Source organism: Scyliorhinus torazame, chromosome 11 (genome assembly GCF_047496885.1).
Source record: "Scyliorhinus torazame isolate Kashiwa2021f chromosome 11, sScyTor2.1, whole genome shotgun sequence".
Lineage (NCBI taxonomy): Eukaryota > Metazoa > Chordata > Chondrichthyes > Carcharhiniformes > Scyliorhinidae > Scyliorhinus > Scyliorhinus torazame.
The window spans coordinates 59,775,689-59,798,939 of NC_092717.1; the positions used below are offsets into that span (position 1 = coordinate 59,775,689).

The window sequence follows — 23,251 nt, forward strand, 5'->3', positions numbered from 1 at the left end:
ACAGGGTATGGTGATCGCAGAGACAAAACGGCAAATGCATGAAACATTGGAAATGAAAGAAGAGGAAATCTCTCAACTTCGTGCAAGACTTCAGCAGTTCAGTGGACAACGTGAAGAGCTGCTTGAACAGAAAGAGAAGTCTGACAAAGCTGGTAAGCAGTTCCTGCTGTGTATAATTTTGAAATATTTTATTTGTTTCTTTTCAAAAAGGATTCCTTAAATGGGTGTCTAAGTTCAGTCAAATTCAGACTTGAATGTGGAGGAAAAGATAGCAAGTCTGGTTCAGTAAAATATTTTAATCAACAAATTAACTTCAGACATTAACTAGCAGTTGAGCATTTGTGAAATCTGTCTGAGCTCAAATTATTAGTTTGTTTCCATCAGCTTCTCTCAGTTGATACTTTGTGCACCCTGTTTGTTATTGCATGTTTTAACTTTTCTGATTCCTAACTTTGGAAGATATACGAATTAACAAGATCAAAACTTATAATGCTTGCAGGTGCTGTCTGTCAATATTCACTAGCTTTGCTTTATTGCTGCTCATTCCTTTGGCATTTTTCTGATGGTTTCAGTTTGTTACTAAGAACTGCACTGGATGTGGACTGAATATCTTGGTTGTCATGGAAGTTTAAGTTGTCTAATTTTGAACAATTCAAATTTCAATAAGCTTTTTAATTTTTTATTCTTCATGATAGTGAGATAAATAGTCACTTGCTTTATAGCCATTATATTCCTCCCCTGGCTCAACGATTCATTTTGTTTGAATGAGGTGAACCACTGTTTTATCAATGAGCATTATCACTGAGAATCTGATGCTACATGTACTTATTTAATTTGACCAGTTTTACCGTATATTTAATGGCAGGACAATTTACAATCAGCTTATTGGGGCTGTTCTGTAATAAGTGATGAGCTGGTCGGCTAAACCTATTAAAGTAACAAAAGTAAATTTTTTTGCCCAACTGTTATTTTTTTGTGCATCTTATTGATTCCAAATGGTATAAAATTAAGCTTCATTTTGAGTTTGTATGACTCCAGTTTATATTTTTTTGTATTATTTTTTTGTGCATCTTATTGATTCCAAATGGTATAAAATTAAGCTTCATTTTGAGTTTGTATGACTCCAGTTTATATTTCAACACTGAAGACACAATGTCCTCGATTTTGCACTCAATGTAATGGCGAGGCTATCAGCCATTAAGAATAATAACTTGGACAGTAACGTCCAATGTTTGTATTTGCATAGTTAAATGCAGAAATCCTACCTGATTTGCCTTGATCTTCCAGAATCTTCAATGCACTGCTATATCTGAGCAAGTTAGCACTGAAACACATGGCAATCGTGAAGTTAGGCCTTGTCAATTCAAGCGTAGGTGAATTTGTAATGGCATAATTAGCTTTAATACTAGCTAATTAACTCTCACCCTAAAAATTTACTTTTCCAAATGCCATATCTCATTCTTTCGCGCTGTAATTATTGTTGGAAATTCATAAAGAAATGAAAAAACATGTTTTGAACCTTTTCTTTTGTCTCTTATTTTTTGTTTATTTCCACCTTTCCCTTGATTCTGCCTTTTGTACATTAATTTACACTATATTAAATATTCCAGCTTACAATCCCTAGTTGAGACTTAGAGGTTTCAGTTGAAGAGACAGTGCCTTTGCTTGCTTTGTTCACACACGTCCCATATACCCATGAAGGTTTTAGACTTCGAAAATAGTAAATTGTTGCACAAAAGGGGATGTTGGTGTGTCGTGGTAATGTTGCTAGACTGGTAATCCAGAGGCCCAGGCAAATTCTCTGCTTTAAAATTAATTAATTAATCTGGAATTAAAAGTTAGTCTCCGTAATGGTAACCAGGAAACTATCAGATTGTCATAAAATCCATCTGCTGCACCAATATCCTTTCGGGAAGGAAATCTGTCTCCTTGCAGGTCTGTCCTATACGTGACTCCAGATCCATGGAAATGTGGTTGACTTTGAACTCCCTTCTGAAATGGCCTAGCAAGCTTCTCAGTTTCAGAAAACCAGTCCAGAAAAGTCCAAAAAGAATAAAACCAGACAGACCACTCAGCATGGACTTAGTCACCGGAAATGGCTAAGGCCCAGTCAACATTGAAAATTCATCCATAATGACATCTTGGGACATGTGCCAAAATTGGGAGAACTGCCCCACAGACTTGGGAAGCAACAGCCTGGCTTCGTCATACGCACAAATTCCTACTTTGCGGGCAATGCCCCAGGCATCTCAATCATCCCCGGGTATGTACTGTTCCACCTGCAGGACAGACTTATCAGAGATGATGGCACAGTGGTATACAGTCAGAAGAAAATGGCTGTCGGAGTCCTCAACATTGACTCTGGACACCATTTAAGTCTCAGAGCATTACAGGCTAGAGTACCTCCTGCAGATTACCAACTTTCACCCTCCCTCAGATGAGTACCCTTGATCATCAGCAAAAATAATGGAATGTGTCATTGATAGCGCTATCAAGTGGCACTTACATAACAATTCCCCGCTCGCTGTTGCCCAGCTTGAGTTTCATCAGGGCCACGCAGCTCCTGACCCCGCTGCAGTCTTGGGCTCAACTTGGACGAAAGAGCTCAATTTTGGAAAGGTGCAGAAGTCACAGGGTAGTAGTTATGGGCGACTTTAACTTCCCAAATATTGAGTGGAAACTCTTTAGATCAAATAGTTTGGATGGGGTGGTGTTTGTGCAGTGTGCCCAGGAAGCTTTTCTAATGTATGTAGATTGTCCGACCAGAGGGGAGGCCATATTGGATTTGGTACTTGGTAATGAACCAGGGCAAGTGATAGATTTGTTAGTGGGGGAGCATTTTGGAGATAGTGACCACAATTCTGTGACTTTCACTTTAGTAATGGCGAGGTATAGGTGCGTGCAACAGGGCAAGGTTTACAATTGGGGAAAGGGTAAATACGATGCTGTCAGACAAGAACTGAAGTGCATAAGTTGGGAACAGGCTGTCAGGGAAGGACACAATTGAAATGTGGAACTTGTTCAAGGAACAGATACTACATGTCCTTGATATGTATGTCCCTGTCAGGCAGGGAAGAGATGGTCGAGTGAGGGAACCATGGTTGACGAGAGGTTGAATGTATTGTTAAGAGGAAGGAGGATACTTATGTAAGGCTGATGAATCAAGGTTCAGACAGGGTGCTGGAGGGATACAAGATAGTCAGGAGGGAACTGAAGAAAGGGATTAGGAGAGCTAAGAGAGGGCATGAAAAATCTTTGGCAGGTAGGATCAAGGAAAACCCCAAGGCCTTTAGACCTATGTGACAAATATGAGAATGACTAGAGGGAGGGTAGGTCCGATCAAGGACAGTAGCGGGAGATTGTGTATTGAGTCTGAAGAGATAGGAGAGGTCTTGAATGAGTACTTTTCTTCTGTATTTAGGAATGAGAGGGGCCATAATGTTGGAGAGGACAGTGTGAAACAGACTGGTAAGCTCGAGGAGATATTTGTTAGGCAGGAAGATGTGTTGGGCATTTTGAAAAACTTGAGGAAAGACAAGTTCCCCGGGCCTGACCGGATATATCCAAGGATTCTATGGGAAGTAAGAGATGAAATTGCAGAGCCGTTGGCAATGATCTCTTCGTCCTCACTGTCAATAGGGGTGGTACCAGAGGATTGGAGAGTGGCGAATGTCGTGCCCCTGTTCAAAAAAGGGAATAGGGATAACCCTGGAAATTACAGGCCAGTTAGTCTTACTTCGGTGGTAGGCAAAGTAATGGAAAGGTTACTGAGGGATAGGATTTCTGAGCATCTGGAAAGACACTGCTTGATTAGGGATAGTCAGCACGGATTTGTGAGGGGTAGGTCTTACCTCACAAGTCTTCTTGAATTCTTTGAGAAGGTGACCAAGCACGTGGATGGAGGTAAAGCAGTGGATGTAGTGTACATGGATTTTTGTAAGGCATTTTAGAAGGTTCCCCATGGTAGGCTTATGCAGAAAGTAAGGAGGCATGGGATAGTGGGGAATTTGGCCAGTTTGAGGGAGTTGAAGGGTGGGTCAGTAAATATGCAGATGATACGAAGATAGGTGGAGTTGTGGATAGTGAGAAGGACTGTTGTCGGCTGCAACGAGACATAGATAGGATGCAGAGCTGGGCTGAGAAGTGGCAGATGGAGTTTAACCCTGAAAAGTGTGAGGTTGTCCATTTTGGAAGGACAAATATGAATGCGGAATACAGGGTTAACGGTAGGGTTCTTGGCAATGTGAAGGAGCAGAGAGATCCTGGGGTCTATGTTCGTAGATCTTTGAAAGTTGCCACTCAAGTGGATAGAGCTGTGCAGAAGGCCTATGGTGTGCTAGCGTTCATTAGCAGTGGGATTGAATTTAAGAGCCGTGACGTGATGATGCAGCTGTACAAAACCTTGGTAAGGCCACATTTGGAGTACTGTGTGCAGTTCTGGTCGCCTCAATTTAGGAAGGATGTGGAAGCTTTGGAAAAGGTGCAAAGGAGATTTACCAGGATGTTGCCTGGAATGGAGAGTAGGCCTTACGAGGAAAGGTTGAGGGTGCTAGGCCTTTTCTCATTAGAACGGAGAAGGATGAGGGGCGACTTGATAGAGGTTTATAAGATGATCAGGGGAATAGATAAGAGTAGACAGTCAGAGATTTTTTCCTCGGGTAGAACAAACCATTACAAGGGGACATAAATTTAAGGTGAATGGTGGAAGATATAGGGGGATATCAGAAGTAGGTTCTTTACCCAGAGAGTAGTGGGGGCATGGAATGCACTGCCTGTGGAAGTAGTTGAGTCGGAAACATTAGGGACCTTCAAGCGGCTATTGGATAGGTACATAGATTACGGTAGAATGCTCAGGTGTAGATTGATTCGTTCTTAATCTAGGACAAAAGTTCGGCACAACATTGTGGGCCGAAGGGCCTGTTCTGTGCTGTATTTTCTGTGTTCTATGTTCTAATTCAAGAGGTGAGCTGAGTGACTGCCCTTGACATCGAGGCAGCATTTGACCGAGTGCGGCATCAAGCAACCTGAAAGAAATTGAGGTCAATGACCATCAAGGCTGAAAGCTCTCCACTGGTTGGATTCTTATCCAGTGCAAAGGATGTGGTTGGTGGAGGCCAATCACCTCAACCCTAGGACATGCCCGGACTCCCTCAGCGGAGTTCCTTAAGCCCAACGATCTTCGGCTGCTTCATCAATGACCATTCCTCCAACATAAGGTCAGGAGTGGGGATGATGTTCGCTGACAAATGCAGTGTTCAGTATCATTTACAACTACTCAGATAATGAAGCAATACATGTTCATATGCCACAAGACCTGACAACATTTCGTTTTGGGCTGATGAGTGGTAAGTAACTTGCCAAATAGGGAAGGCGGTGGCGTAGTGGTATTGTCACTGGACTAGTAATACAGAGACCGGGTTCAAATCCTACCGTGGCAAATGGTGAAATTTGAAGTCAATAAAAATCTTGAATTAAAAGTCTTAACGATGACCACAAAACCATTGTCAATTGTCTTTTAAACCCATCTGTTTCACTAATGTCCTTCAGGGAAGAAAATCTGCTGCCCTTACCTAGTCTGGCCGACATGTGACTCCAGACCCACACAGTGATGTGGTTGACTCTTAACTGCCCCCCACTGAAATGGTCTAGCAAGCCACTCAGTTCAAGGGCAATTAGGGATGGGTAACAAATGCTGGCCCAGCCAGCGATGCCCACGTCCCAAGAACTAATATAAAAAAAGGTGCCAGGCAATGACCATTTTCTACAAAAGAGCATCTAACTACCTATCTTGGACATTGAATAGCATTTATCTCCACTGAAACACCCACCATCAAGATTCTGGGGGTTGCTATTGACCAGAAACGTAACTGGGCTAGTTGTAGAAGTGCTGTGTCTCCAAGAGTAAGTCAGAGGCTGCAATGATTAACTCACCTGACTCCTAAACTTGTCCACCATGCAGAAATGTCAAATCAGGAGAATGTTCTGTGCTTGCCTGGATGAGCTCTAATAACACTTCAACGTAATGCCACCCAGAATTAGGTGGCCCAAAGGGCAGCACAGTGGCGCAGTAGCACTGCTACCTCATGGCGCCGAGGACCCGGGTTCGATCCCAGCCCCAGGTAACTGTCCGTGTTGAGTTTGCACAGGGTAGGTGGATTGACCACGCTAAATTGCCCCTTAATTTGAAATTTAAAAAAAAAGAATTAAATAGCCCACTTAACTGGTACTCCATCCGCCACCTTAAACTTTCACTGCCTCCACCACTGACGCATAGTTGCAGCAATGTGCAGCATTACAAGATGCAATGCAACAGCTTGCCAAAACTCCTTTGATAGCGCTTTCTAAATTTTAATTTCTGGTCCCTCGAAAGACAAGGACAACAACAACATGGGAAGACAAACCCCACACTATCCTTATTTGGAACAATAGTACTTATCCCTCACTGTCACTTGTTCAAAAACTAGGAACCCACTCCTTAATGGTAGCACTGTTGCTTCACAGCACCAGGGATCCAGGTTCGATTCCCGGCTTGGGTCACTGTCTGTGCGGACGGTCTGCACATTCTCCCTGTGTCTGCATGGGTTTCTTCCAAGTGCTCTGGCTTCCTCCCACAAGTCCCAAAAGACGTGCTGTTAGGTAATTTGGACATTCTGAATTCTCCCTCTGTGTATCCGAACAAGCGCCAGATTGTGGCGAATAGGGGCTTTTCACAGTAGCTTCATTGCAGTGTTAATGTGGGCCTACTTGTGACAAAGGTAATGTGGGCCTACTTGTGACAAAGGGGCTGTTTAGCACCTGGCTAAATTGCTGGCTTTGAAAGCAGACCAAGGCAGGCCAGCAGCACGGTTCAATTCCCGTAACAGCCTCCCCGAACAGGCGCCGGAATGTGGCGACTTGGGGCTTTTCACAGTAACTTCATTTGAAACCTACTTGTGACAATAAGCGATTTTCATTTTCATTCAACAGCATTCATAGCAATTTAATGGGCTTTTATAAAATCCTTTCACGGGGTGGCAATGTCATTGACGCGATAACATTTATTTCCCATAATAATAATAATAAGCACTTAGTGTCACAAGTAGACTTCAATGAAGTTACTGTGAAAAGCCCCTAGTTGCTACATTCCGGCGCCTGTTCGGGGTGGCCGGTACGGGAATTGAACCCGTGCTGTTGGCCTTGTTCTGCATTACAAGCCAGCTGTTTAGCCCACTGTGCTAAACCAGCCCCTGTACAGCAGATGGACTGCAGTGATTGAGGAAGGCGGCTCACCTCCACTTTCTCAAGAGCATTTAAGGATGGGCAACAAATGCTGGTCTTGTCAGTGACATTCGCACCCTGTGAAATACTTTTTTAAAAGCCCATGAAAAATCTGTGGTCAGCTGCAAGTGTAATGAATGGCGGTGGATGCTGTACTTTGGCTTCTGACTGCAAGATCCATGCAAAAATATTCAGTAGCAATGATTCACTATGTTTTATATTCGATCTTCCATGTTTTGTACCCTGAACACCTCTGTTACATACAATTTCTTTCTTTTCAAATTATTGAAGCATAGGTAATTAAAATTGGAATATTTTTCTTTGCAAGTGAGCAGTTCGAACTCTCCCATTGGCTTCATTATGCCTAGATTATGGAGGAGATAAACTGCTAAGACTTCCCACTACTGATTACCATGCAGTGAAGCTGTTGAAAAAGATGCATGTGAGGCCAGAATCAGGCTTGCCATAGTTTCCTTTCCCAAGTGATTGAATAGCCTGCTAACAGTCGGTCTTGCTGAAAGAATGACGTCTTGATGCTGGCATCGGTGGAACTCCACTACGTTGTCAGAATTTTAAATGATGCATTTTTAAAATGGTTTTAAAATTCATCTGTTAATAGCATTCTGGCCCCATGGAAGTTGGCATGTCCAATTAAATTGTAATCTGATCATAATTTGTGTTACTATGCATCATGTGCAAATTTCATGTGGCAGTGATTCTGTTTTGCTTGAGTATATGAGCAGAGATAGCATTGTTGATCAGTTCTTATTCTTAGAAATGGATTATTTTAACAAAGATGGTGAAGTATAGCATTAAGTATTGCTTGATAAAACAGATTTTAATAGGTTACTGTTAAATGAAAGGCACTGTTGATTTTCACTTTTTAGTTTTAAGGTTCACTGTGCAGAAATCTTACACGGCATTTTATTTCTGTACATCCACGCATGCCAATAAGTGAATCATGGTGCCTTTCCCAAGCCTTGTATGAACAGGACTGGGGTAAGGGCTCTTATTTCTTACACTCCATAGTGCTTGCACTTGCTCAACAAGTAAACCCTATGCTTCTCAGGCAATAGTTTTAATCCTTTATGTTCACGATCCTCTGCTAATTCATGACAAAAGTCAGTTGCTTCTTTCATGCAAAATACATACTTTTAAAAAAAGGCAGAATTATTCATCAGGTTATATTTTTCCAATTTGTGTGCCTATTTCCAGCACCTTTCATAAATTTGTTGCATTGGTCCATGTATTTAAATTAGTTTGGTGTTTTTTATGAAGATATTAAAATAAAAGGGATGGTTTTATTTTTTGCAGATGCAAATGTGAAGAATTGCACATTTCTGCATGATTGAGCATGTTTTCTGCAGTTAAGTCATTTTCAATCAGCACTAAAACAGTTGTCCTATGCAATAATTTTGAATGAAATACTTGAGAATTAATTTATCTCCCATTCTACAGCAGCCTCTTGTGGAAACAACTGGGTATTGCCCCACTTAGCTTCTTTTTCACAGTGAATAGATGTAATTCTATATGTGAACAGTTTGCCATCAGGTGCGAGACCAAAATTTACAATCATAATGATTATGTTTTTATAACATAATAGGACCCTTGGTAATGGAACTCACTCAATGTCTGCAGTGATATTTAAGTGCTTGAGATTCATTGCTTACACAGCAGAAGCTAATGTCCTATGTAAATTAAAGTCCACCGTAAGAAGAATTGAAGAATCATGTTTTATAATGGCATGTACACTCATACTGAGCAGAATTCAAAATCAATATGAATTTGGATATAAAAATTCAGATGCTGTTAACACCAACGTTGGTGGCTGTGGCAAGGCACCCAAATACTGTATTTGACTTATTTAGTTCTTGTTTATTTTTCTGATTCCCCGTTGCCAATTTTCTGGTATTATTGGTAATCTACTATTGAATTCTTGCTTAAGTGACCTTTTTGATCTATGAGTGTTGGCAGGTTATTCATCTGTGCAGTATCACAGCCCCAGCCCAATTCTATCCTCACCTGATGACCAAGCCTGTGATGACAGATGGTGTTGAGAGATGGGAATATTGCCTGACTTCTGTTTAACTTTATGCCTCTTCCCATCCTTTCCAAAACCAAGCCTATGTTGAAGCAAATTGTTGCACCTGTGCTGCTAGCTGGCTGAGATCTTGTATTTTGCCTCCGATTAGGGATAAACCTTGATCACTGTGGCCCAGCTACTCCATTACCTTAACTAGCTGAACCATGGGTGACCTCAGTAACTTGGGCTTTTATTAAATTTGCAAAATGCTTTGAATAATGGTGTTAAAATTTGACTTGTGGCAGATGCTTGTCTGAATGAAAGAAACCACCAATTCTCTGTTGCTAAATCTCTTAGTTGAGCTGGTGCAATTTATGTATTGATGCCTCACTGGAGTAATATTCTGTCTGGTCCAGTCTTAACAGGCTGAGAAAACACAGCACCTCAGAATCAAATGCTGAAACCGCTGAATACCAACTAAGTGGTTCCACACAGCAGGCTTGCAGTGGTGGATAAATATGATGTGTACAGGTGGACTGTACTCATATCATACATCGGCCATTCTGGCTTCTGCTGTGTTTGTGCATATGCACAAGCAAGGCGGCATCTTTCCATGTCCCATGTTACCCAAGTAGAAATAATAGCGTGAGTTAGCTGAGTGCAGGCCCTAATAAAATTGGGTAATTTGGGAGAGATTTTAAATAAACTTTGTTATGCAGTTGAATATTGAAATTATTTTAATACAGTTGCAGGTGACTTCACACTTTGTTATTATACCTTAACCTATTAATCAATGCAGCAAAAGTCATTCTTTTCAAAAAACACTGTTTATAGTCCCACAAAGAGTGTTCTATCAAATTTTTCAAAGTTTTCTTGTAGCATTATTTCTTCAAGTCAGATATTTGTGGAGGGTAGTGGCGGGTGAGGGCAAAATTAATCCTTAATGCAAAGCAATGTAATTGCCTGAGATCCATAGTTTTAACTTTGAAGTAGCCATAAGTGTAGTTTTGTGCAAGTTTGTCATTGTTGCTTGCTTGCTTTCATTGATGTGCCATTGTTAACTAAAGAAAATGTCATCTGATATGTGCTGTGAAAGTGCCATAATAAATCAGTACTTGTGCATGTTGTGCTGTGTGGTTCACCATTGTAGATTATGTAACATGAGCAAAATGGACCTTGACAGGTACAAAGACCAATCACTTGTTTTGACTGGCAGATAACCCGCAAGATTTATATGAAATGATTCTCATCAAAAACTAAAATATGACTGTTTCTTGCCTAGCAGTCTTAACTGAGAATGCATCTTACATCTGGCACTTTCATATTGTAACTCCACGCCAATAATTTCATATTATCTCCTGATAGTGCTCATAGTTACACATTTATTATGAGTTTTATAAAATCTGGTGATTTGATACATTTTATATTTGTGTACATGCTGTTATTTTGAACTGGTTAAGGAAATAATTGCAATTCCATTTTGGCATTAATGGCATGGCAGTTCTGGATGTGAGAGCTAGAAGTTAGATTTTACGGGCTTGCACATAAGAAACTGCTGTTACAATTTTTGCTCAAAAGAAAAACTATGTACTTACTATTTGTTTGAAATCTTTTAAAAAAAGACTGAGTGTCATTCACGTTATTGCAGCTGAAATCAATTATGTAAATATCGTAGAGCAAATTAACCTGCTGGTGGATTTAAAAAAAAAAAAATGTTCCAATGTGGTTTTTTGCTTCAGCTCAGTGTCCTTTGATGCTCCATCAATTTGCATCAGTTTCCCCCAATTGTATAATAATTTTGCTGTCAGCTGTAATGGATATTGTAAATGCTTTTCTGAATTTCATCACTTTTCAAAGCAGCTGCTTTAGTTATAGTTTAAGCAAATTATTTTCCAGTCAGCAGCTGGTCCAAGTGAATAATATCCTTAAACTACTAATATCTAAATAAAACAACTAATGAAAGGACCAAGTGGTGAATGGGTGGTTGGATCTTTCATTTGGCAACAGTATTGGGCAATTGTGCTCACTGCTCCTTTGGAATCAACCATTAAAAGGTTAACTTTTGCTAAGCTTTTTAATGAACTCTGAAGTTCATAAGCGTTTTGTACATTTGAGTGGATTGGGTGGACCCTTTATGGTTCTGAAGAAAATTGTCCCATGAGTTTCCCCAGAGACATAAGAACACTTGAGCTACCAAGAAAAAGGACAAATGATCAGACACTTGATCAGAAAAATGTATTTTAAGGAGAGCTTTTGAACGATTTGAAGGGGGGATAGCATGGGAGATTTTCATCCCGAAACGACATTAAGTGAACCAGATGTTTTAAAAAATAATCTGGTAGTTTCATGGTCAGCTTTACACAGACGCGCTATTTATTCCATATTTATTAATTAACTAATTGGCATTGGATCCAAGTGACTGAAAGAATCGGTGCCAGTGAATGCAGGAAGAGTGACTACAGAAAAGTCCCAACTCTGAAATGTACATTTTTGGGTGGGTTGTCATTTTGGAGAAGACTGGTGGTAGGGAGAGATAAATCAATTAAGGAACTTAAAAAGGTGAACCTTTTAGACTTCAGTCTTGATAAAATAATGTGGCCATGACTAAACAGGATTTGGGTGCAGGATACACTCTAGGCATTGTGTTTCAGAGATGTTTCTGATGCCTGGGAGGGCATCTCGGACCACATTGGAATAGTCAAATTTTGTGATTCATCATCGTGTGTAGAATCTGATGCAAATGTCAATATTTAATGGACTTTTTTTGTTATAAAAAGTTTCAACAATTTTCTTTTTGGGAAAAAAAATCACCTGTTCCATTTATCCCCAACATATATATTAATAAATTAATTAAGTGTTCAAAGAACTATTTTATCTTGTTTGCTCTGTATTTTGTGTGCTTCTTGAGGATGTTGATGACAGTGTACAAGGATATTTGAGGGTAATGTTGCTGACAACCTGACGTGAATCTTTGCACCACTTCAATGATTAAGTAATTTGTCCTTTTCCTATTTTAATCTTGAAGAGAAAATAAGACTTAAATGGGAATCTGTTTTCTATACCCATTTGATTGATTTGTTGGTGACTGGTTGCCTTTCAAAGTCTGGTGATGGTGGTAGACTATCCAAAAACTTATTTGACTTTGATTCAACTTGTATTTCCATATTACTCCATGAATAGATTCACTCGCTGGCAAGTTTAATCATGACTCGGATCCTCTTTTGCATGTCCTTGGTCAATATTTGGCAGATGACTGTCTTCTGTGAAATATTGTCCATGTATGAACAGTATTGTTTAAGCTGAAGCTCCTCTCTGATTTCCAGTAACCAACACCTTGAAGTTAAGTCATGTTTCAGAACAAAGACAGTTGCATCGTAACTTTTGTAAAATTTGTTTTTGAATTTTAATGTTTCTAAATGCAGTAAATTGGAGCATTAGATGTAGCAGCATTGGTGTCAAAGGCCATCAAAAATGTGCACTCAATCCCTGGTTTTGTTTTAATTGGCATTGATTACGAAAGGGATATCATGTTGAACTTGTGCAAGACCTTAGTCAATTTCCATTTGGAAAATTGTGTGCTATTTTTGGCTTGCAGCTGATAGAAGGACTGTTAGAAAACATGCAGGGTTGAGGGTTAGTCATGAAAATAGTTAGGGCAAGAACTGAGACGATTGTGCAGCGATCAGCTAGATTACTTGAAAGATTATTGGATGAGATTAATTGTTCCCACAGATAAACTTATCCACGCTCCTATTGCATTGTATTTCTACTATTCTAATGCTTTCCTTCAAAGGCAGTTCAATTAGTCCATCTGGAATAAAAAGCTAGTCTCTGAAAACCTGACCATGAAGCTATCCGATTATCCTAAAAAACATCTGGTTCATTAATGTCCTTTAGGGAAGAAAATCTCCTGACTTTACCCAATCTAACTGATATGTGGCTCTCGACCCACAACAATGTAGTTGACTCTTGATTGTCTTCTGAAAGAGTATTGACAGGCAGAGGGATCTGGGTGTACAGTTACACAGGTCACTGAAAGTGGCAACGTAGGTGAAGAAGGTAGTCAAGAAGGCATACGGCATGCTTGCCTTCATTGTCCAGGGCATTGAGTTTGAAAATTGGCAAGTCATGTTGCAGCTTTATAGAACCTTAGTTAGGCTGCACTTGGAATATAGTGTTCAATTCTGGTAGCCACTCTACAGAAGGATGGTGGAGGCTTTGGAGAGGGTACAGAAAAGATTTACCAGGATGTTGCCTGATATGGAGGGCATTAGCTATGAGGAGAGGTTGGAGAAACTTGGTTTGTTCTTACTGGAACGACAGAGGTTAAGGGGCGACCTGATAGAAGTCTACAAGATTATGAGGGGCATGGACAGAGTGGATAGTCAGAAGCTTTTTCCCCAGGGTGGAAAAGTCAATTACTAGGGGGCATAGCTTTAAGGTTTAGAGGAGATGTATGAGGCAAGATTTTTGCACAGAGGGTGGTGGGGGCCTGGAACTCGCTTGTACAAAAATTGGGACAGTGAAAAAGTTGGGAGAGCTATTCCATGACAAGTGGAGTAACAGCCTGACATAGTCAAATTTGCAGAATCATATCATACAGCTAATGTCTCAGATTCCTCCACCACCACCCTTGGGTATGTCCTGTTTCAATGGCAGAAAAGACCCAACAGAAATGGTGATGCAATGGTACAAAGTCGGGAGGAAATGTCCCTTGGAGTCACAACATTGACGCATATTCTCATGAAGTCTCTTAGCATTAGGGGAAACATAAGCATGGAAGCATCCTACTGATAATCTTTACGAGTGTCACAAGTAGGCTTACATTAACACTGCAATGAAGTTACTGTGAAAATCCCCTAGTTGCCACTCTAGGGCGCCTGTTCAGGTACACTGAAGGAGATTTCAGAATGTCCAATTCACCTAACAGCATGTCTTTCGGGACTTGTGGGAGGAAACCGAAGCACCCGGAGGAAACCCACACAGACATGGGGAGAACGCTCAGACTCCGCACACACAGTGACCAAAGCTGGGGATCGAATGCGGGACCCTGGCGCTGTGAAACAACAGTGCTAACCACTATGCTATCATGTCACCCCTACCACTTACCGCACTCCTTGAGCTGATGAATCATTTTTTCTCCATATTGAACACCACTTGGATCAAGCACTGAGGGTAGCAACGGTACAAAAATGTACTCTGCTTGCGGTGTTCAATGTCCATCAAGACTGGTCATTAACTGCCACTGAACGTTGAGACTTGAGGAAATATCTGCCAAACTGGTCCTGCGACAGGCGGTGGGATGATCAAAAAGAGGGAAAAATCTATTTGACTTTGCCCTCAAGAATCTCCCTGTTGGATGCATTTGTCCGTGACAGTAGGAGTACAGTCCCACGTTTAGACTAAGGATACTCAATTGTGTGGTATGGCACAATCGCTGTGCTAAATGGGACAGATTCAGAACAGATCTAGCAACTCAGATCTTATCATAGAATTTACAGTGCAGAAGGAGACCATTCGGCCCATTGAGTCTGCATCGGCCCTTGGAAGGAGTACCCTATCCGAGCCCACACCTCCATCCTAACCCAGTAACCCCATCTAACCTTTTTGGACACGAAGGGCAATTTAGCATGACCAATCCACCTAACCTACACATCTTTGAACTGTAAGAGGAAGCCGGAGTACCCAGAGGAAACCCACGCAGACACGGGGAGAACGTGCAGACTCCACACAGACTGACCCAAGCTGGGAATTGAACCTGGGACCCTGGAGCTGTGAAGCAACAGTGCTAACCGCTGTGCTACCTTGCTGCCCTCATCATGAACAATTGTGAGTGAGGCAGCGTGGGTTATCACAGCAGAATTATAATTTGGTAGTTGAGGTAGTCTTCAACAATCGTGTAAAGTAATGAGAAACCTTAATCGATGATATTCTATCTTTTGTGTGGAAACTTTACCAAATTTGCAATGTGATGTTTTCAAAGGTGGATAAAATAATTGCTGATGGCGATTCTAATTGATAGAATTTTGAAGCTCTAACAAATTGGTTTACATATTTTGTTGGAATATTTCAGTCCTGTACTTGCATTGGTCCATTTTCTCAGCCAATATCACTCAAAACCTAATTTAGTCAACTGCATCTTAAGCATTTTCAATGAATGTATGAATTTATGCTTCATCAATTTTCAATGGTGGATGCAATCTCGTACTGCATAATGGAGTACCATGATTTAATTGTAATGTTTGCTGCGCTATCCCGATGCTGAAAAGCTAACACATTGTGTTTTAAGAGCAGGGTACCTTGGGGCTGTTTAAAGGTTTGCCGAATTACTCTTAACTTGGGATTTGTTCAACTTCTGTACACATGTGACTGTGGTTCTGGTTGACAGAACGATAAGAAATGCACATTATTAACAGATTTGATCTTAGTGTTGAGCTTTCTTTGTTTCTCCAGCGTTTGAGGAGCTTGAGAAAGCACTTGTCGCAGCTCAGAGATCTGAAGATAGACGCAAGAAGCTGAAGCAGGTGATGGAAAAGCAAAAAACAGCTCTGGAGCAATCAAGTGAAGAACAACAAAGGAGCTTGCAACAGGAGCTCACACGGGTTAAGCTGGAAGTGGTTAATGCATTGAAGGTAAGAAAACTAATACCAGGTAAAATGTAATGTTGGCGTGAGGATTTAAAAAACTTTGGTAGATTTATTGATTAATTGGTTTGATTTATTGTCACATGTACCGAAGTACAGTGAAAAGTATTTTTCTGCGGCCAAGGGAACGTACACAGTACGTACATAGTAAACAAAAAAGAATAAACAACAGAGTACATTGACAAATGGCACATCGACAGACAGTGATTGGTTACAGTGCGGAACAAGGGTCCAAACAAAGCAAATAAATGAGCAAGAACAGCAGAGGGCGTCGGGAATAGTGTTCTTACAGGGAGCAGATGAGTCCGAGGGAGAGTCGTTGAGGAGTCTAGTAGCTGTGGGGAAGAAGCTGTTCCTATGTCTATGTGCGGGTCTTCAGACTTCTGTACATTCTTGCCTGATGGAAGGGTCTGGAAGAGGGCAAAATCTGAGTGTAAGATTTCTGACAATGCTGTCTACCTTCCTGAGGCAGCGGGAGGTGTATACAGGATCAATGTGAGGGCGGCAACCTTGTGTGATGCGTTGGGCTGAGTTCACCACACCCTGCAGTTTCTTGCGGTCTTGGGCCGAGCAGTTGCCATACCAAGCTCTGATGCAGTCGGATTGGATGCTCTCTATGATACATCTGTAGAAGTTTGTGAGAGTTGATGCAGACATGCCGAATTTCTTTAACTTCCGTAGGAAGCTGTTGTTGGGCTTTCCTGACTGTTGCATCAACGTGAGTGGACCAGAACAGACTGTTGGTGATTTCTGCAGCACATGGAGTTAACAGTTGATTTAGTGTCTGAATGCTTTTGTATTGTGTTGCACATAGCAGTTGGGTGAGGACTTTCTGCTGAAGTTTAATTCTTCCACAAAAACAAAAATCATATTCTTTGCTTATCCCTCACAAAGGCACATGTCTGTTTAAAAAATATTACAATTAAAAATTTGTTAATTTTCCCCTGCATCATATAAAAAGCAAAGACTCCCAAGGACAATACTCTTTTTTAAAGTAAAAAATTCTCGGAATCTTGAAATTAAAGTTGAAAATTTCTGGACTGGTTTCGTTCGAATTGCTACATACACAATGACCGAGGTTTTGAGGTAAAACAAGGGCACTCACTGTTGACCTAGAAGAAGGCTGCTCACAAAGACCTTGTGATCTCCATGTGTGGCTTTCCTTCATTTGTCAAAAGAAGTTTAAATATGATACCAAGTGTCATATATGATACCAAGTCAATGGGACATCTTCACATATCTTCACAGTGATGTCAGCAAGCAGGTAAGAAGCTAATTACAGTATTCACACAGAACAAAGTAAAAAATTAAAAGCACTTGATGCCCTTTACATAGAACATAGAAAATACAGCACAGACCAGGCCCTTCGGCCCACAATGTTGTGACGAACTTTTGTCCTAGATTAAGAACAAATTAATCTACACCCCATCATTCTACCGTAATCCATGTACCTATCCAATAGCTGCTTGAAGGTCCCGAATGTTTCCGACTCAACTTCTTCCACAGAAGTGCATTCCATGCCCCCACTAGTCTCTGGGTAAAAAAACTACCTCTGACATCCCCCCCCTATATCTTCCACCATTCACCTTAAATTCATGTTCCCTTGTAATGGTTTGTTATACCCGGGGAAAAAGTCTCTGACTGTCTACTCTATCTATTCCCCTGATCATCTTCTAAACCAATATCAAGTCTCCCCTCATCCTTCTCCGTTCTAATGAGAAAAGGCCTAGCACCCTCAACCTTTCCTCGTAAGACCTACTCTCCATTCCAGGCAATATCTTGGTAAATCTCCTTTGCACCTTTTCCAAAGCTTCCACATCCTTCCTAAAATGAGGCGACCAGAACTGCACACAGAACTCCAAATATGGCCGTACGAAGGTTTTGTACAGCTGCATCATCACCTCACGGCTCTTAAGTTCAATCCCTCTGCCAATGAACGCTCGCACACCATGTGCCTTCTTCACAGCTTTATCCACTTGAGTGGCAACTTTCAAAGATCTATGAACATAGACGCCAAGATCTCTCTGCTCCTCCACATTGCCAAGAGCCCTACTGTTAACCCTGTATTCTATATTCATATTTGTCCTTCTAAAATGGACAACCTCACACTTTTCAGGGTTAAACTCCATCTGCCACTTCTCAGCCCAGCTCTGCATCCTATCTATGTCTCTTTGCAGCCGACAACAGCCCTCCTCACTATTCACAACTCCACCAATCTTCGTGTCGTCTGCAAATTTGCTGACCCACCCTTCAACTCTCTCATCCAAGTCATTAATAAAAATCACAAACAGCAGGGGACCTAGAACTGATCCCTGCGGTACGCCACTGGTAACTGGGATCCAGGCTGAATATTTGCCATCAACCACCACTCTCTGACTTCTATCGGTTAGCCAGTTCGTTATCCAACTGGCCAAATTTCCCATGATCCCATGCCTCCTTACTTTCTGCATTAGCCTACCATGGGGAATCTTATCAAATGCCTTACTAAAATCCATGTACACTACATCCACTGCTTTACTTTCATCCACGTGCTTGGTCACCTCAAAGAATTCAATAAGACTTGTGAGGCAAGACCTCGCCCTCACAAATCCGTGCTGACTATCCCTAATCAAGCAGTGTCTTTCCAGATGCTCAGAAATCCTATCCCTCAGTACCCTTTCCATTACTTTGCCTGCCACCGAAGTAAAACTAACTTGCCTGTAATTTCCAGGGCTATCCCTATTCCCTTTTTTGAACAGGGGCACGACATTCGCCACTCTCCAATCACCTGGTACCACCCCTGTAGACAGTGAGGATGAAAAGATCATTGCCAACGGCTCTGCAATTTCCTCTCTTGCTTCCCATAGAATCCTTGGATATATCCCGTCAGGCTCGGGGGACTTGTCTATCCTCAAGTTTTTCCAAAATGCCCAACACATCTTCCTTCCTAACAAGTATTTCCTCGAGCTTACCTGTCTGTTTCACACGGTCCTCTCCAACAATATGGCCCCTCTCATTCGTAAATACTGAAGAAAAGTACTTGTTCATGACCTCTCCTATCTCTTCAGACTCAATACACAATCTCCCGTTACTGTCCTTGATCGGACCTCCCCTCGCTCTAGTCATTTTCATATTTCTCACATCTTTGATTCTACCCGCCAAAGATTTTTCATGCCCTCTCTTAGCTCTCCTAATCCCTTTCTTCAGTTCCCTCCTGGCTATCTTATATCCCTCCAGCGCCCTGTCTGAACCTTGTTTCCTCAGCCTTACATAAGTCTCCTCCTTCCTCTTAACAAGACATTCAACCTCTTGTCAACCATGGTTCCCTCACTCGACCATCTCTTCCCTGCCTGACAGGGACATACTATCAAGGACATGTAGTACCTGTTCCTTGAAGAAGTTCCACATTTCAATTGTGTCCTTCCCTGACAGCCTATGTTCCCAACTTTTGCACTTCAGTTCTTGTCTGACAGCATCGTATTTACCCTTCCCCCAATTGTAAACCTTGCCCTGTTGCACCCACCTATCCCTCTCCATTACTAAAGTGAAAGTCACAGAATTATGGTCACTATCTCCAAAATGCTACCCCACTAACAAATCTATCACTTGCCCTGGTTCATTATCAAGTACCAAATCCAATATGGCCTCCCCTCTGGTTGGACAATCTACATACTGTTAGAAAAGCTTCCTGGACACGCTGCACAAACATCACCCCATCCAAACTATTTGATCTAAAGCGTTTCCACTCAATATTTGAGAAGTTGAAGTCACCCATGACTACTACCCTGCACCTTTCCAAAATCTGTTTCCCAATCTGTTCCACCACATCTCTGCTGCTATTGGGGGGGGCCTATAGAAAACTCCCAACAAGGTGACTGCTCCTTTCCTATTTCTGACTTCAACCCATACTACCTCAGTAGGTAGATTCTCCTCGAACTGCCTTTCTGCAGCTATTATACTATCTCTAATTAACAATGCCATCCCCCCACCTCTTTTACCGCCCTCCCTACTCTTATTGAAACATCTATAACCAGGAACCTCCAACAACCATTTCTGCCCCTCTTCTATCCTAGTTTCTGTGATGGCTACCACATCGTAGTCCCAGGTACCGATCCATGCCTTATGTTCACCCACCTTATTCCTGATGTTTCTTGCTTTGAAGTATACACACTTCAACCCATCTCCGTGCCTGAAAGTACTCTCCTTTGTCAGTGTTATCTTCCCCACTGCCTCACTACATGCTTTGACGTCCTGAACATCGGCTACCTTAGTTGCTGGACTACAAATCTGGTTCTCATTCCCCAGCCAAATTAGTTTAAACCCTCCCGAAGAGTACTAGAAAACTTCCCTCCCAGGATATTGGTGCCCCTCTGGTTCAGATGCAACCCGTCCTGCTTGTACAGGTCCCACCTTCCCCAGAATGCGCTCCAACTATCCAAATACCTGAAGCCCTCCCTCCTACACCATTCCTGCAGCCACGTGTTCAACTGCACTCTCTCCCTATTCTTAGCCTCGCTATCACGTGGCACCGGCAACAAACCAGAGATGACAACTCTGTCCTGGCTTTTAACTTCCAGCCTAACTCCCTAAACTCGTTTACTACATCCACACCCCTTTTCCTATCTACGTCGTTGGTACCAATGTGCACCACGACTTCTGGCTGCTCCCCCTCCCCCTTAAGGATCCTGAAGACACGATCCGAGACGTCATGGACCCTGGCACCCGGGAGGCAACAAACCATCCGAGAGTCTCGCCCGTGTCCACAGAACCGCCTGTCTGTACCTCTAACTATTGAGTCCCCTATAACTAGTGCTCTCCTAATCTCCCCCTTCCCTTCTGAGCCCCAGAGCCTGACCTCGTGCCAGAGACCCGGTCACTGCAGCCTACCTCTGCTAGGTAATCCCCCCAACAGTCTCCAAAGCGGTATACTTATTGTTGAGAGGAATGACCACAGGGGATCCCTGGACTGACTGCTTCCTCCTCTTCCCACCTCTAACTGTTACCCAGCTACCTTTGTTCTCAGGTGTAACTGTGTCCCTGTAGCTTCTATCTATCACCCCCTCAGCTTCCTGAATGATCCTCAGTTCATCCAGCTCCAGCTCCAGTTCCCTAACACGGTCTGTGAGGAGCTGGAGATGGCTGCACTTCCCGCAGGTGAAGTCAGCAAGGACACCAGTGGTCTCCCTTACCTCGAACATTCTGCAGGAGGAACATTCCACTGCCCTAGCTGCCTCACCTCTACTTAGTCTCCCAGTATAAAAGAAAGAAAAAATAGCTTACCTGCTCACAGCATTGAGTCTTTTATTTTAGGTTAGAGGAGGAGGGAGGGTGGGAGACACTACACGTGTAATGTCTCGGGTTTCCTCACCGTTCAAATTTATTGGGTAATACAAACCTTCCCAGGTCTCCCCATGGCCGACTTCCAGTTTCCTGCTTCCAGCTCTCCCCTCCAAAAATTGCTCCCCTCTCTGCCCGCTCCGCTGGAACTTGAATTTTTAGATAGTGAAATAATGTCACCCAGTTGACACTCGATATTGATGATTAAAAAATATGGAGAGGTGGAAGGGAAAGTGAAAAGATATGTTGTTAATTTATCTAATATATGGGCAACACAGTGGCACAGTGGTGAGCACTGCTGCCTCAAGGCGCTGAGGTCCCAAGTTCGATCCTGGCTCTGGGTCACTGTCTGTGTGGAGTTTGCACATTCTCCCCATGTCTGCGTGGGTTTCGCCCTCACAACCCAAAGATGTGCAGGGTAGGTGGATTGGCCACCCTAAATTGACCATTAATTGGAAAAAATGAGTTGGGTACTCTAAATTTTTTTTTTAATTAACTAATTATATGTGTGTGTGATATTTAGTTGTGGTTAAATGGCCAGTACTGCATTTAATTATTAGTTAATAATCGTATTAGATTTTATTAACTTCTGAATTGAATTCCACAGTGCTGTGGAATTAATGTAGTCCAGTGTTGTTTCGGGTTCAACCACAAATCTGCAATAAACCTCATTTGATTGGATGTCGCTTGACGAGTGGACATGTGGAATGTTTATGTTTTTAACATTACAATGGAATGTTTAAACAAGCTGACTACACCATAGCTAGGACTTGGGCAGCAAATGTTCAGCACTGAAACTCCCATGTGCATTTCATTAATCTTAGCATGTGTTCATGTCACTGCAATATAGAAATATGAAAACGAATCTAATATAAATGAAAATAACTGTTCTTTGAAGCATCTTGATTTCATTGATCGTGCAGTGGTGTCTTTCAAACTTCGTTATTTTGAAATGGGCGATGCTATTTGAAAGTAAAGCAGAAAATGCTGGAACTTGATCTTTTAAGGGAAAAACTTTAATGCATTCTTTGTTAGAATTGTGAAGTAGATAATTGTAAAATGGATATCAAAAGAGCCCTTTAGTCAATAAACAAATTGAGGCAGGCTGTTTGGGTAGGAGGAAATAAGTGAAGGACGAGATATGCACCCCTGTCCAAAGGTCAATGGGTTAACTGGTCAGAAAACAGCTTTTTGTAAAACTTGTAAGATATGAAAATTAACATCTGTGATAAATATTTAGTTTATGGTTTGTGGAATTACAGAGAGATAATGTTTAGTTCTGGGATGATTGTTATTGTGAAGGTAAGGTAACTAAAATGCTGGGCTTTAAAGATAGCCAGAACACCCAAAAAAAAATGGCAGTTCAGAAGGTTACCCATGTTTGTTCAATAGAGTCAGAAAAAATTGAACCGTAAAGCAGCAGGTGGGTTAACAGCTGGAGAGATGATGCCATAGAAGTGTGGTCCAGAGAAATGGTTTGTTATGGGAGGATGGGGAGAGGGATAATGAAGATAATGATGGGGGAAACAGAAGGAGAAACAATTTCACATTATTCTCTCACAGTGCTTAGATAGATATGAATGGAACCATGTGAGAGCAGTCACCTACCCACCTTGGACTGCAGTGGAGAGGCTTCGTGGAGAATGGTGTGGTCTACTATGTTAAAGGTTGAAGACCGGTCGAGAAGAATGAGGAGGGAAAGTTTACCTTTGTTGCAGTCACATCAGAAAGTGCTGGAAATGCTCAGCATATCATGCATCCTCTGTTGAGAGACGAGCAGAGTTAACATTTACTATAATAACTTTTTGGGAGGATAATATTACCGGTGGTAACACTTCCAGATGTCCGACGGAAAAAGTGGGTGCTAGTGCATAACAGTGTTGGTATGATCCAGGGAATTTGAAATTGTTTCACTCTTGATGTTCATAACTGGCCACCAGAGGAGAGTTCGAAGGAGACATCTATAAACTGTTCAGAAGGTTAAGAACAGGACGAAAATTGTTATGGACGC

At 41.8% G+C, this 23,251-nt stretch overlaps 1 protein-coding gene across 3 annotated transcripts in view; it reads left to right on the forward strand.

Moving 5' to 3' along the window:
• The window catches only part of golga4 (golgin A4), a 297,304-nt gene that overhangs the window by 137,379 nt on the left and 136,674 nt on the right, over positions 1 to 23,251 (forward strand). For all 3 annotated transcript variants that reach the window (XM_072467359.1, XM_072467360.1, XM_072467361.1), the window contains exons 11-12: positions 5 to 152; positions 15,734 to 15,912. In XM_072467359.1, the coding sequence (XP_072323460.1) occupies positions 5 to 152; positions 15,734 to 15,912 (327 nt within the window). The remainder of the gene's footprint in view (positions 1 to 4; positions 153 to 15,733; positions 15,913 to 23,251) is intronic.